The 14,185-nt window shown below is 63.1% G+C and overlaps 2 protein-coding genes across 2 annotated transcripts in view; both read left to right on the top strand.

Annotated features, from left to right (window-relative positions):
• Positions 1 to 882, top strand: part of ZC3H3 (zinc finger CCCH-type containing 3) — an 81,853-nt gene extending 80,971 nt beyond the window's left edge. Inside the window, exon 12 of the mRNA XM_066379621.1 lies at positions 400 to 882. Coding sequence (XP_066235718.1) covers positions 400 to 431 — 32 coding nt within the window. The 3' untranslated portion in view covers positions 432 to 882. The remainder of the gene's footprint in view (positions 1 to 399) is intronic.
• A 7,103-nt stretch (positions 883 to 7,985) lies between these two features.
• Positions 7,986 to 9,309, top strand: MAFA (MAF bZIP transcription factor A). Its single transcript, XM_066379674.1, has one exon. The coding sequence runs from the start codon at positions 8,102 to 8,104 to the stop codon at positions 9,170 to 9,172; it is 1,071 nt and encodes a 356-aa protein (XP_066235771.1). The 5' UTR covers positions 7,986 to 8,101; the 3' UTR covers positions 9,173 to 9,309.
• Positions 9,310 to 14,185: the final 4,876 nt, after the last annotated feature.

Raw genomic sequence — 14,185 nt, 5'->3', positions numbered from 1 at the left:
CCCACCAACTGCTCACACGCACCCTGGCTTTCCCCTCAAAGGCAGTGTGGCCCCACATGTGCATCTGGCAGCCTTGCCCGGGCAGGAGTGGGTGCTGGGCCTGCGTGCTGCCCCGGGCGGGAGTGGGTGCTGGGCCTGCGTGCAGCCGTGCAGCCGGGGCTCTGGCTCAGCCTGCAGACGCTGTGGACCTCCCCTGGGACCCACCCACCCCCGGGCTACCCAGCCCAGAGGCTGCTGCTTCTGTGCCCAGCCCCATAGGCCCCCAGAGCTGCTGGGCCCACTTCTAGTGCCCCCACTGTGCAGGCTGGGCCGACAGACTCTCCCTCAGGAAGCTGTGGGGTCAGGGCGTTCCTCCTGCTCGGAGACTCCTGGTGCCTGATATCTGCCCTTCTCGAACAGGGAAGCCACTGCACATCAAACCCCGTCTGTGAGGGCCCAGGGTGCCAGCCCCGCCTACCTCACCCCCTTGTACCCGGACAGGAAAGAGGCCACGTCTGCCACCACCCCAGAGGAGGGGTTACCTGCCACCAAGCTGCCCCTGAGGGCCACAGAGCCATCACTATACCTACCTGGCTCTCAGCCTGTCCTGACCAGTGTGAACCCAGGGCCTTACCCCCTCCCTTGGGCTGGGCCCCTGCCCAGCCGGCCCCGCTGTGCCACTCACTGCCCCACCCTGGGCTTGTCAGCCTCCTACCCAGGACATGCCCCCAGCGTCCGGCCTGTAGGGTGCGGGCAGAGCTCACCCCCAGGCCGCCCTCACTGTGGGTAGGGCAGGGACGGTCGGTGCACACTCCCCCCAGGACTCCGGCCCGCGATGGCCAACCGCAAGGCCTCCCTGGTGGGCACTTTATATTCAGCAATAAAGGTTCTGTCCTGTGTCTACTTGGCTGTCCTGATTACCGCTATCCTCCCAGCTCAGGTGGACATACGCTGCCCACAGGTCCTCTGGGGGGCCCTGGAGAAGGTGAGGGGCTGGCCTGGGAGCTACAGAGCCGCCCCCCCCCCACACACACACACAGTAGCCTTTACTCTGTCCTCCCACCTGGAACGGGGCCAGGCGAGGCAGAGGTACAGCCCCAGCTGCCTCTGGGCAGGAATGTTGGCTCATTCTTGCCTCCCTGAGATGGCCAAGCCAGCATGATTTTGGGGGAGAGGCCCAGAGGGAGCCCTTGGGAAATGGATGCAACAGGCTGGGGCCAGGATCCTCAAAGCTGGTGTCCCCTCCGGAGTCCCCTGGGCATCTCAAGAGAGTGGCTGGGCCAAGGTTGGGGGTGGGGCAGGTCAGGGCAGCCTGAGGGGGAAAGCACTTGTCTGGGCTCACACCCCTCCCACGCTGGAGGCGTCTCCATTCCAGAGGGACCCAGGAAGGCCTGGCTGAGGTGGTGGCCTCAGTTTGGGAGGCGAGGCCTGGATTGGCACAGGGCCTTTCAGGGCATTTCCTCATTCCCTCCAGAGGAGGGTGGCTTCACCTGTTGATCAGGAGCCGGCAGCCTTCCTGCCTGTGTCAGCTGCGCCCCCGTACATACTGCCTAACCGAGCACCCTTCTGGGCCAAGTTGAAGGGCAGCCCTACCCAGAGTTCAACAAAGCAGGGCCAGGCCCTGGCTGGGTAGTTGGTTAGTGCTGTCCCGAAGCAACAGGTTGCGGGTTCGATCCCCGGCCAGGAACACTTCCCTTCCCCCTCCCCTCTCTCCCTCCCTTTCTCTGTCTCTCTAAAAACCAATCCATCGACAAAGCCTTGGCTGGACACTTCGTTGGTAGGAGCATCATCCAAAAGCACAGAAGTTGGTTTGATCCTCAGTCAAGGCACATATAGGAATGGCTGAGTGTTCCTGCCTGTCTCTGCTAAAAAAAGGAAGGAAAGAAGGAAAGGAAGGAAGGAAAGGAGAGGGAGGGAAGGAGGGAAAGGAAGGTCCGTCCATCGGCCCAGTCAGTGCTCAGGTGGGGTGGACACTTCACCCCATGAGGCCACATGAGTCCAGGAGCCCTGCCCTCCACCAGCCCCTATCTCTGCACCAGCCCCAAAGGTGACGAGAAGCAAGGCTGGTCGAGTGACATCAGGTGCTCAATCAAGCAGAACAATAGTTAGGTCATTTGGTGTTGATCGCTGTACACTGCCCAGGACCCTGTGCCGACGTCCCTGGGGCCTGACCAGCAACCATGGCCCTGCTGCAGCCCATTTGGCAGGGGGGTGGGTTCTGCAGTTAGACCTGGCTGGGAAGAAAGGGCCCCCGCCCCGTCAGGTAGCTGATTGGAGCCCCTCTGGGCAGTTCACTTACCCAGCCTGCCCCAGGGTGGCTTGGCCCAGTGGAAGCCATGGACCCTGGGCTGAGTGCCAAGAAAGGGGCCTGTCGAGCCTTCTGGGCACCTCAGCATCCTCCCTCCTGTCCCAGGGGCCCCCCTCAGCCCTCCTTGAGCTCTCCACAAGGGCAGAGCTTTGACCGTGGGAGGGGCTGGGGGTAAGTGCCACCTCCGGCCTGGGTGGACAGAGACACACAGTTACTGGTTTGGCCAGATGGGAGCTGTGGAGGCTTCGACAGACCCTCACTTCCCACTCTCAGTCAATGAGGGTACACACTCGTGCCCCCAGGCTTCCAGGTGGGCACCAGCAGGACACCAGGTGGGCAGGTGTGTTCACTGTGGGCATCTGGACGCCTGCCCTCCCACCCAAGGCTGGTCGCTGCTCTCCAGGGTCGGCCCTCCCAGCCCCACACTCACTAGGGAGCTGCTCCACCACCACCACCACCACCCCCAGCAAGGCCAGGCCTGGTGGTCAAAGGGATTGGGACGGAAGACCCACTGCCCATGCTGCAGCCTGTGGCCCAGAAGCAGCAAGTCGGACAGTCAGTGGCCAGCATGGAAGACTCCAGAAGTGTTCCTGGGCCCAGCTGCTCCTCCCTATTCCTGGTGACCCACTTGGGGACGGGTCCTTCAGCTTCAGGCTTGGCCTGATCAACATCCCCGCTCCCGGGTAGGAGCTAAAGGTGCCCATTGGTCACTGTGGGCTCCTCTTGCTAAGAGGCAGGCCAGTGAAGATCCTCAGGGATGAAGGTGCAAGGTCACCCCCACCCAGACTAAAAGGGGTGCCACAGGCCTTTGCCAAGAGCACGGTCCCTGCCCAGGAAGGGCCACCCCCTCCCCTGGAGCCCACCGTCCTCACTGGGCTGTGCTGTCCCGCAGACTGCCTGGATGGCAGGTGGCTGATGGCTTGAGGACAGCTCTCGCGCGAGGACGGGGAACCTTGCTTGAGGGCAGTGCCCAGGAGCAGGGAGTGCCCTCCAGGCCCCCTCACTCTGGCTCTCCTGCCACCTGCAGAGCAGAGAAGTTAAGCCATCTGGGTGAGACCGGAAGTTGTGTGCCCAGTGGAGTGGACCCCATGAGCTGAGAGCAGGCACGGGGCAGGAGCCCCTCACCGACCCTCCAGGTTGGAGGTGAGGGGCTTCATTTAGGGCAGACCTAGAGCCGTGGTTCACATCTGAGGTCCAAGCTGGCGGGCCTTTGGGCACCTGCCTGGGGCCTCAGGTCTGGGAGAGGCGAGGTGCGTGAATTGGGGACAGTGGGCAGGGTAGAGGCCAGCGGGCCTGGGGCACAGAGGTGACTTCCGGGTGTGGTTTGGGGGAGATGTGGGCTGGGGAGGGGGTACCACTGCCCGTGGAGCCCCTCTCCAAGGAGGCCCCCACCCCTTCTCCCCCACCACGGTTGCTGAATGTGAACCCCAGAATGGTGGCTGGCATGTAGCGGGCTTTTCCGTGGGGAGGGCGCCAGCCCTGCTGCTCCCGGCCCGGGAGAAAAATGCCTGGGGGAGGAAATGCAGCCAGGAAGAGACTAGCTGGGCCCTGCTGGCCAAAGGACATTTGCAGGGTCACGTCATAACTTCCACGCAGGTGACCAGCCGGATGACCACTTGCTCCAGCTCAGGAGCTGCCTCCCAGAGACAAAAGTGACCCCTCTGGACTCCCTGCACTGGTTCTTGGGCAGCACAGAACTCCGACGGAGAATTACACAGCAAGCATCGGAAGAGTCGCATGCCCTGCACACAGCACAGATGTGGAGTCAGTGAGCCAAGTGCACACAGATCTGTCCCTGTCCCCACAGCAGCGGCTTGGGGAGGGGCCCGCACAATGGTCACCCCACTTCAGCGGGGCCACCTGGAGCTCCTGATCTCTCCCCACATCAGTCCAGGCCCCTCCCGCTCCTGCTGACCTCTTTATATATTTTGTTTCCATTGATTATTTTAAAAGAGAGAAGAAGGGGTGGGGAGAGAGAGAGAAGCATCAACTTGTTTCACTTAGTTGTGCACCCACTGATTGCTTCTCACATGTGCCCTGACTGGGGCTTGAACTGGTGACTTCGGGGTCGAGCCAGCGCCCTTAGGATCAAGCTAGCAACCCTGAGATCAAGTCAGAGACCAGTGACCTCAGTGCTCCAGGATGACGCCCTATCCACTGAGTCTCTGTCCAGGGTGCCGGCTGACTTTTCACCTCACATGCTGCAGGAGGGGGCAGGGCCATGGTGTCCCACCAGTGCTGCTGCTCCTGCCCTGGTAGAGCCCTCCCCGTGACAGCCAGTGGGACCTGCGACCTGTGACCTGCTCCCAACCATAGAGCCTGGCATGATTACATCACTTTATAACTATCCGAATCCTTGGTGGGGCAGCCATGGGAGAGGTAACCAGAGGCTCCCCTGCCTCCAGCCAGCAACTAGTGGGGCCTCTGGACCTCAGACTCAAGGAAATATTCCTACCAGCAACCCAAGGAAGCCTGGAGGGTCCTTCCCTAGGAGAGACCCCAGCATCCTGAGACCCTAAGCAGAGCCCACACCAGGCCTGTGAGACTCCTGACCACCAAACCTGAGGGATAGTAACTGTGTTAAGTAGTCAGAGGTGTGGTAGTTCATTATATAGCAACAGGAAACTGATACACTGTATAATTTACTTATTATGTATGGCTTACTTTCTGCCCTCCAACCTCCACTCCACAGACTCTGTTTTCCAAAGAGGCTCCAGCAGGAGATGGCTTCTGCCCACTCCTCAGAGGTGGGCAGACCACTACACTACCACACCTCAGCCAACAGCACCCCTCAGGACTCACAGAAGTGCCAGGCATGCCACCTGGCTCTCGTCGATGCTTGCTCACGCAAGGAACCAGCAGCCACGCTGGGAGGAAGCCCAACCAGCCCTCATGAGCCACATACGGCGACGCTGTACAGAGCCGCTCCAGCCAGCAGCCACTGTCATCTGCCACGCATGGGCCTGAAGACAGTGCCTATGGCTTCAGCCATCAGCTATCCTTCAAGTCCTCCCAGCTGTTGGCGTCAGAGACCAGCCATCCCCTGCGCCCAGGACAAAACATCTGCCACAGAACCTGGAGCATCCTGAAATGCTGCCTTACGCCATCACGCTTTGAGGGCTTGTTTTCAACCAGGGACCTCTGGGCCATCTCCCTGATAAAAGGTGCCCCTGGGGCAGGCAGTCTGACTGGCACACAGTAGGTGCTCAATAAAGATTTGCAGGGTGCATTTCATGACGAGTCACACGAGTGATCCCTGTGGAATTCCAAGGGTTCCAGGCTGGTTGTTTGATGGGTGTGAGAGGCCCTAGGAGGATGTGCTGGTGCCAGGCCCGAGGAAAGGAAGCCTTTTCTGGGGCAGGACAAACTGTTTAGGGAGCAGACAGGTCAGTGTTCCCTTGGCATGCCACTGTGGCCCCAAGGCACACAGCCCACCTGTCTGCTTTTTCTGTGGCGCTTCTCCCAGCCACTCCTGGCAGACAGACAGGAGAGGGGACCTGGGTCCTCCCGGCCTCTTCCTCAGACCCAACTGAGCACCCCTTGTAGTCCCATCTCTCCCGCCAAGGTCACTCACACCTTCCCTCAGCTGGGAGAGCCCGTCATGGCTCTCCACAGACTACTCTGCAAGGCCGCCCTGGCCTCAGCCGCCTGTTTGCAGCTCTCAGGACAAGGGGAGGGGCTTGGGCAGACTGGAGGTGCCACCGTGGCTATGGATCTGTGAGGAGGCCTCCATCGGTCCCTGGGGTTGGGCTCTTCCACTCCAGCATCCTCCTGGGCTTAGGACTGAACCCCCACCTGGTCCAGCGGCCTGGCTGGAGCCATAGTGCAAGAAGCAGAGGCCAGGAGGGCACAGTGGCCCAAGGCAGGCCCTCTCCCCAGCAGACAGGAACATGCCTCACTCCTCTGAGGTGGGGGCCTCCCTCTGGACACTGGGGACTTTTAAAAAGAGCCCCAAACCCTGCAACACTTCTGGCAACCTATGTGTCCTGGAGTCCAAGCACCTGCCTGGCACAGGACCTCGGTTCTGCCACTTGCTGGGCCATCCCTGTGGGGTGGGTCCCCCTGCTTTGTCTGGGCCTGTCTGACAAAGGAGTCCCTGCCCTCCCTGCAGGGTGTGGGGATGTGGGGGAAAAGACAGAGGTGCCCACCTGGCATAGCGGGGCTGCACCACCCTCATGACATCTCAGGAAGTGGGGTTTCACTTCCAATTGTATGACATCTTCTATTATAAATTATAAACAGTCAAACCAGGAACAAGGTACAAGTCCTGGTAGCTAAGTGGCCTCCCAGCATATGGCTAGGCTTTCCCTGGTGACTCCCTGCCCACATCCTGGACTTTTCTTTCTATGCACAAATGCTTACATTTAACATTGAGCTTTTACATTGTAAAAGCAGGATAGAGAATGGGATGTCACTCTGGGCCAGGCCTCTCCCATCCCCATCGACCCCCGGAGGGGCGGTGTCAGGGACCTCTCCCCGACTCCTGCGAGCCCAGAGCTCCGCCGCCCTTTTCGCTGTCACTAAGCCTTGGGCGACCAGACGCGCCTCTGCTCCGTGGGGCCTGCCCGCCGCTGGGACGGAAGGATGGAGCCTTCTTACCTCGGTCTCTTAAGCCCGCCGGACCCCGCGCCAGACCCGAGCTGGTGGGCAGCTGGGGTGGGAGATGTCTAATTCCCGAGCCAAACCCCAGCGCCGCGCGTCCCCCTGCCCCCTCCCGGGCCCCTGGAGCACAGCCTCCGCGAGACCCTCTGCGCGTCGCCCTCCTCCTCCCCACCTGCGCCCTGCCACGCGTGCATCCCGCCGAGCCTAGGCGCCAGCAACTTTGTTGACTGAATTCCTGAACCCGCCTGAACCGCGCGCTAAAAATAACCGGTGCGCTCTCCGCAGCGTCCGCCGGCCGCAGTCACAGTGCCGAGAGGCTAGAAGGTCCCCCCGCGTCGCCACACCTGCGTGCTGGGCACGGCCTCCCCGCCAACCGGGAAGGGCCGGAGAAGGGGCTGCGGGGTCACAGCCAGCTGGACGGCGGGGGGTACTGAGGCGCCGAGGGGCGCCCTCTGCTCCCCGAGACTCTCCGGCCGCCCCGTCGCGGACGCGAGGCCCCAGAGGTCACTGCGGGTCCCCAAGCCCGGCGCCCCTCTGACTCGCGCCCCCGCGGCTCCCGCGTCCTTCGCGGCTGCATTCTCCCGCGGCCGCCACCAGAGGGCCCTGCCCCCTCCTCTAGCCCGAGGCCGGTCACCACTCCTTCCCACAGCTGTTTCCCGCAGGAGATTGACAGCTGGGCTCCGGGTTGCCATGGGGATAGGCAAATGAGGGCGGCAGTTCTGGGGCTCCGATTGGCCCGAGGGCGCGCGTCCCTCCCTGAAAGGCGGGCCCGGGCATCTAGCTCTATAAAGGGGAGCGCGCGATGCGGCGCTAGGTTGTGGAGGCGGGGCAGGCCCAGCACAGGCTGAACGCGGGGTGTCCCAGCTGCCCCAGGAGGCGGCCGCGCCGCCACCCGCTGGGCCACCTGCCCCGTCGCTGGCGCGGAGACAGGGGAACGCGGGTGGCCTCCGCCCGCTGGGAAGCGGCCCGGGGCCGCCGGAGAGAGCCGGCCGGCGGCGTCCCCAGCGACAGCCCCTGACTTGACTGCGCGAAACTTTTCCAAGCGCGCCTGCCCGCGGAGTCCCGGAGCTGCCCCCAGCCCCCCTGCCGCGGCCGCCCCGCCCGGACCCGACGCCCGTGGGTATCAGAGGGGGGGGAGAGGCCCGCGGCTCCCCCCCCACGCCCTTCTTCGGGGCGCAACCGGGCGCGGCGGTGAGGCCGGGGCCCCGGGCGATGGCCACGGAGCTGGCGATGGCCGCCGAGCTGCCCAGTAGCCCGCTGGCCATCGAGTACGTCAACGACTTCGACCTGATGAAGTTCGAGGTGAAGAAGGAGCCACCTGAGGCCGAGCGTTTCTGCCATCGCCTGCCGCCTGGCTCGCTGTCCTCGACGCCTCTCAGCACGCCCTGCTCCTCCGTGCCCTCCTCGCCCAGCTTCTGCGCACCCAGCCCGGGCACTGGTGGCGGCGGCGGCGCGGGGGGCGGAGGCGGCGCGGCACAGACCGGGGGCGCCCCGGGGCCAGCGAGCGGGGGCCCCGGCGCCGTCGGAGGCGTCTCGGGGAAGCCGGCGCTGGAGGATCTGTACTGGATGAGCGGATACCAGCACCACCTGAACCCCGAGGCGCTCAACCTGACACCCGAGGACGCGGTGGAGGCGCTCATCGGGAGCGGGCACCACGCTGGGCACCACGGTGTGCACCACCCGGCGGCCGCCGCGGCCTACGAGGCCTTCCGAGGCCAGGGCTTCGCGGGCAGCGGCGGCGGCGGCGCGGACGACGTGGGCGCCGGCCACCACCAAGGCGCGCACCACGCCGCCCACCACCACCACGCCGCCCACCACCATCACCACCACCACCACCACCACGGCGGCGCCGGCCACGGCGGCGGCGGCGCGGGCCACCACGTGCGCCTGGAGGAGCGCTTCTCTGACGACCAGCTGGTGTCCATGTCCGTGCGCGAGCTGAACCGGCAGCTCCGCGGCTTCAGTAAGGAAGAGGTCATCCGGCTGAAGCAGAAGCGGCGCACGCTCAAGAACCGCGGCTACGCGCAGTCGTGCCGCTTCAAGCGGGTGCAGCAGCGGCACATTCTGGAGAGCGAGAAGTGTCAGCTCCAGAGCCAGGTGGAGCAGCTGAAGGTGGAGGTGGGGCGCCTGGCCAAGGAGCGGGACCTGTACAAGGAGAAATACGAGAAGCTGGCGGGCCGCGGCGGCCCCGGGGGCGCGGGCGGGGCTGGCTTCCCGCGGGAGTCCTCGCCGCCGCAGGCCGGCCCCGGCGGGGCCAAGGGCGCGCCCGACTTCTTCCTGTGAGCCTCGGACCCGTGGCGCTCTTGCTGCCGCCGGGGCGAGGCTCGGGCTCCGGGGCCCAGGACGAGGACGCGAGGCCGTCTGGAGCCAACGCCGTCGCCTCCGGCCGGGCCAGCCCCGAGCACCCCGCTTTGCGTCTGCGGGCGCCGGGCGGGGGGCGCCCTCCCGCGGCGCGGCCCCCTCGCTCGCAGACCGACGCCCGCGCCTCTGCCCGGCCGCGACTCCTCGGCGCACGGACCGCAGTGATTTCCAGGAAAGGCGCGCCGGATCGAACTGCCTTCCAGACGTCCACGTGTACATAAGTCGCGCGCGATCTCCGCCTCCACCCCGCCCTGCCGGCGGAGGGGTCGCGGCCACGTCCAGGGCGACCCGCCCCCCGTCGTCTTTTTTTTTTTTTTCCGCCTCCCATTCTTGACCTTTTCTACTCCTTCTTTTTGAAGCGGTCTTATTTTCGAAGTATTTATATTTATTTTGCTCGGTGATTAGAAAAGAAGGCCCTGGAAAAAGCTCTCTCCTTCCCGCCGCCGGGGTCACCCTTGGACGTCCGCGTGTCCCAGCATGTGTCGCCCGCTCGGAGGGGCCTGGCCCCTGTCTGTCCGCCTGTCCCCAGCGCCCCCGCGTCCCCTGGAGGTCGAAGCCCAGGAACACTGGCTGTATTCACTCAGTCCCGCTGCCCTACTGTACTGGGGGGAGGAAGGGGGGGTCCGGACCGTGCTGCTCTTACTCTATGCACCAGATGTATTTATGATTCCGGGGAAATATATCTTATTTTAACCTTCAAGAGAAGTGAAAGAAAAAAATATGCACAGTATTTCTAGCAGAAAAAGAAATTTTTTTTAAGAGGAGGTTTTGGCCTGAACCTCCTGGCATGGGGGTGGGAGAAGAAAGTGTTTTTATTTTCATTTAAATTGTGTTTCGTTGTTTGTGGGATCTTTTTAAAAAGCCCGATTGCTTTCTGAACGTGCCGGAGAGGGTGGAAACCGGTACTCGGGCCCCTACGGGCCCGTGCAGAGACACCGGGGTCCTGGCTCCCACTGAGCGATTGAAGCAGAACGCAGGCAACTCGTTCAAATTCTGTTGTGTTGTCGGGTTCTTTTTTCATTTGCTCCGAAACCGAGGAAAGGGAAAAATACAAACAATAAATCCGTTTAGATCCAAAAAAAAAAAAAAGCCACTGGAGCCTGGCTGGTTTTTCTGTGGCTTCGTGTTTGCTGTATTTCTCCCTGATTAGAAGAAAAGGGGGTGCCCTGAGCTGGGTCCTGCCTGCCTCAGCCCTGGGCCAAGCGAGGACCGGGCTGCGGAGAGGAGGGCCGCTGAGGGTGGCCCTCGGTTCCCACTAAGGTGAAACGAGGCCGTCCTTGGTGGTGACCACACGCGTTGCACTGTGGTGTCCTGGTGGCAAGCCTTGTCCGCAGCTCTTCCGAGCCCTCCTCAAAAAAGGGGGCCTGGTCTCCATCCCCTGAAGGGACAAGGCCCGTTGGTGCCTGGGGAGCAGGCCGCGTCTCTGGAAATCTGAGCGCCCTACGAGGGCGAGGGCGGAGGGCTAGGTGGTGGCAGGGCTTAGTCGACTGCCACCACCCTTCAGGAGAGGATGGAGTTGGTGAAGGTCTGTGGTTGGCACTTTTGGAGAGAAGAGCTCCCGGGGCTCTTCTAGGTGGAGAGTGCTGTTTTCTCTCGGCAGGGACAGCCTCGTTCTCGCCCTGCCCAGTTCTCCGTGAGCACAGTTACCAGAGTTTGTGTTACTGCTTCAATTGGAGAGATGGGGAGGGGGGGGGCTGCTGCTGCTGCCCCCGCACCTGTGCTTGAGAATAAAACTGAGAGTGAGAAGGTTTGAGCAAAATCCCCCAATCCAGGGGCTGAGACCTCCAGCCCCGTGAGCGAGTGGAGCCATGCTGGTGTGTGTGTGTGTGGGGGGGGGGGGGGTGAGTTGAAGGAGTTAAAAAGGGAGGCTGCAGGGTGAGAGGCAGAGCCAAGCTCAGCAGCTCCCAGCCAACCTCAGAAGGGCAGCCCGGCCAGCTTGGACCCCAGGATGCCACCGACCAGGGCCTGGGTGTCCTGGCATGGAGGCTGTCTCCTGCAAGGAGAGGACAGAGCCGAGGCCCTCACTCACACAGTGCACCCACAGGTTCATGTTTGATGAAGACGCTTTAGTTTAGTCTCCACTGTGGACGCCTGAGGGGCTTTTGGGGAGCCTTCCTCCTGGCAGAGAAAGTGGGACTGAAGGAGGTAGGGGGGGCAGCAGGGAGTTGCGAGTTCTCCCCGGTTCCAGCCTGAGCCCTGGCATGTGCATGCCGAGTTTGAATTCACGTTCCTCCTCTTCTGGTACTCCTTATCCTCCTGCCTCCTCTCCCTTGCTCTTTCCTCTCTTCTCTCTCCCATTCCGTCTCCCGTCTCCCTCCTTCCCCAAGTTTCCCCGGTGATATGACTTGGAGAAGGCAAAGGGACTCGGAATGTAGACTTGGTGAGGGAGGCAGGAGGAGCACTTTCTCGGTGTGTTTTGGGGACACATCTTTTCCAAAAGCCTTTAGGGCAATCCAGGAACTTGTAAGAGAACTTCCGACGGTGGAAGGTTCTCTGGCTCCCGAGTGGTCCTCCTAAGCCCGCTGGGCCAGGTGTGCAGAAGAGGCCCACCACGCTCCACCGCTGCCAGGTGCCCGCCAGCCTCCACTCGCCTTTCAGGCCTCCCACCGTGGAAGGGACTGTTGGGGCTGGAGACAGGGGAGGGAGGGGCTTCGAGGTCACTGGGAGGAGGGGACAGGAGAGCAGGGGTCTCAGGAGTGAGGACAGATGAGTGTGCAGGTGAGTCTGTCTGCTCTGCATCTGCCCGTGTGCGCTGTGTGGGTGTGCGGGCAGAGGCAGCACCGAGATGCCCAGGAGCCACCTGGACCCATGGGTCTGAGAGGGAGCTGGCACAGCAGCCAAGCGTCTGGGACAGGGTGACTGCAGTGCCCAGACTGCAAGAGGAGCCTCCACTCAGCACCGAGGTCCCCGAGCCCCTGCCAAGGTGTTCAGGGGGGCTGTGGTGGCATCCCTGCCATGGTCACTCCTGGTGGGGGCTAACCCCTGGCACCTTGTACCCTGTCCGTTCACATGTCCAGCCTCTGCTCTCCCTGAGGAGGCTCCAGGAACCAATTTGCTGACAAAACTTGCATCATGCCCTGGGGTGGGGGCCCCACCACCCCAGCCCTGCCCCGCCCCACCCCCACTCGGGACTCTCACCCCATTGATTCCTTTGTCACTTGATTCAGTCTGAGTCCATTCTCTTTGCCAGGCCCAGTGGTGGACCACAGCAGGGACCCAAAGGAGCTCCTGAGGGAAGCTACAGTAACCCCCAGGGAGTGGGAGTGTCAGATCAGAGTTGGTCAGACTGCTGAGGGTCTGGGAGTGGGGGGGGGGGCATTAGAACAGGTTGGGGCTACCCTGGGGGGCATCATGAGGACCTGGAGTCCCCCAGTCACCCCTCTGGGTGGCAGCGAGCCGTCTCTCCCTGACTGGCGGGAGAGAGTGTGCTGTGTGGACCTGCGGTCCTGTGTGTGTGTGTGTGGGGGGTGTCTAGGGGAGAGTGGAGTGCACGCACACTAGACATGCATGGACTTCAGAGGTTCCCAAGCACTGCTGCCTCCACAGCCACTAGCTCAGGGTGGAGGGCACTCACTCCCACTCCCTTACCCACCGCAGCTGCGCTGTGTCCCTGGAATTCCCGGAACGGGGCCAGGGCCGCCTCTGCCCCAGCTGCCGGGCGCCCTGGCCCAGGAAGGCTGCCTGAGCTGAGACCACTCTCAGCACCCAGGGCCAGTGGCCTCCACCCCACACCGAGCACCCGCTGGGCCTCATCTCCCATGTCTGTAGGGTCCCTGCACTCTGCCCCACACAGGCACACACAGGAGGGCTGCTCCCCTCGTCCCCTGCTGGCAAGGACCCCGGGGAGACTCCGAACCCGGGTCCTGTGCGGAACAGATGGACTGACCACTCCGAACCCGGGTCCTGTGCGGAACAGATGGACTGACCTGCCCACCAGACAGGGGCAGCAGCAGCCTGGGGCTGACACCTTCACCTGGGCCCCAAGGAACGGCCACGCCACCCACTAGCCTTGACCATGGGACTCTGTGCCCTGAGGCCTGGGAACCTGAAACAGGGTGGGCATGGTAGGGAAGAGACTGGCCTTCACCCAGGTCCCAATGGAAGCCGACAGGTGGGAGCTCCCAGCACTGGAGGAGGCAGTTGGAGGACAGAAAGGGCCCCCAGCCCTGCTTGCTGCTCTGAGGCAGGACCAGCCCTGTCACCTCCCAGGGCCCAGCTGCGTGGTCAACAGTTCCTGAGGCCACAGGCCAGGCAGGCCCTGAGGGAGTGCAAGGAAGGGGGCCTGGTGCCCCTGCCCTCCTTGATTCAAGCCCGGCCTAGCACCCAAAGGGACGCCTCATACCCCCTCTCCTGCCCCAGGATCCAGAACGGAGCAAGCCTAATGGCCCTGACACCCAAAGGGACTCATCCATCCACTGGAGAACTCCTGTGTGCCAAGGGCTGTTAGGAGGTGTGAACAGAGCTGGAAATATGGGGTCAGACCTCTCTGCCTGGCGGTCCATCCTGGTGGGAGCAGACCAGGCCAGCCCAGGGGAGGACTGTGGCGTGGGAGCTGAGGACAGGGAGGAGCCAGCTGGTGCCTGGGAGGAGGGAGACCTGGGGAAGAGCTCTCCAGGTGGAAGGAACTGGGGGGAGGGTGTGCAGCTGTGGGTGGGAGCAGTTTCGGTGAGCTGCATGGGGCGGGGCTGAGCCCCCACTGTGGTGCCTTCAGGTGGAGGGGCCGGCAGCATCCCCTAGGTCCACCTCGAGGGGGTGCAGAGCCAGAGCGCCCCCAGGACAGGCAGGTGAAGGCCTGCACCCCAGGACCACAAGGATGCTTTGCCCATAGAGGCTGGGGGTGTGGGGGCAGGGCCTAGATTAGCTGACTTAGGTGAGTGTGTAAGCAAGGAAGTGAAAGGCAGGTCCTGCACTTGGCTGCGGCGACTCCACTGCCCC

Source organism: Saccopteryx leptura, chromosome 3, assembly GCF_036850995.1.
Source record: "Saccopteryx leptura isolate mSacLep1 chromosome 3, mSacLep1_pri_phased_curated, whole genome shotgun sequence".
Lineage (NCBI taxonomy): Eukaryota > Metazoa > Chordata > Mammalia > Chiroptera > Emballonuridae > Saccopteryx > Saccopteryx leptura.
The sequence above is the reverse complement of the archived record's forward strand: the minus strand, read 5'-3'. Positions and strand labels throughout refer to the sequence as shown.

Excerpts from the sequence above, each read along its gene's own strand:
- MAFA (XM_066379674.1), top strand. The coding sequence starts at position 8,102 with ATGGCCACGGAGCTGGCGATGGCCGCCGAGCTGCCCAGTAGCCCGCTG.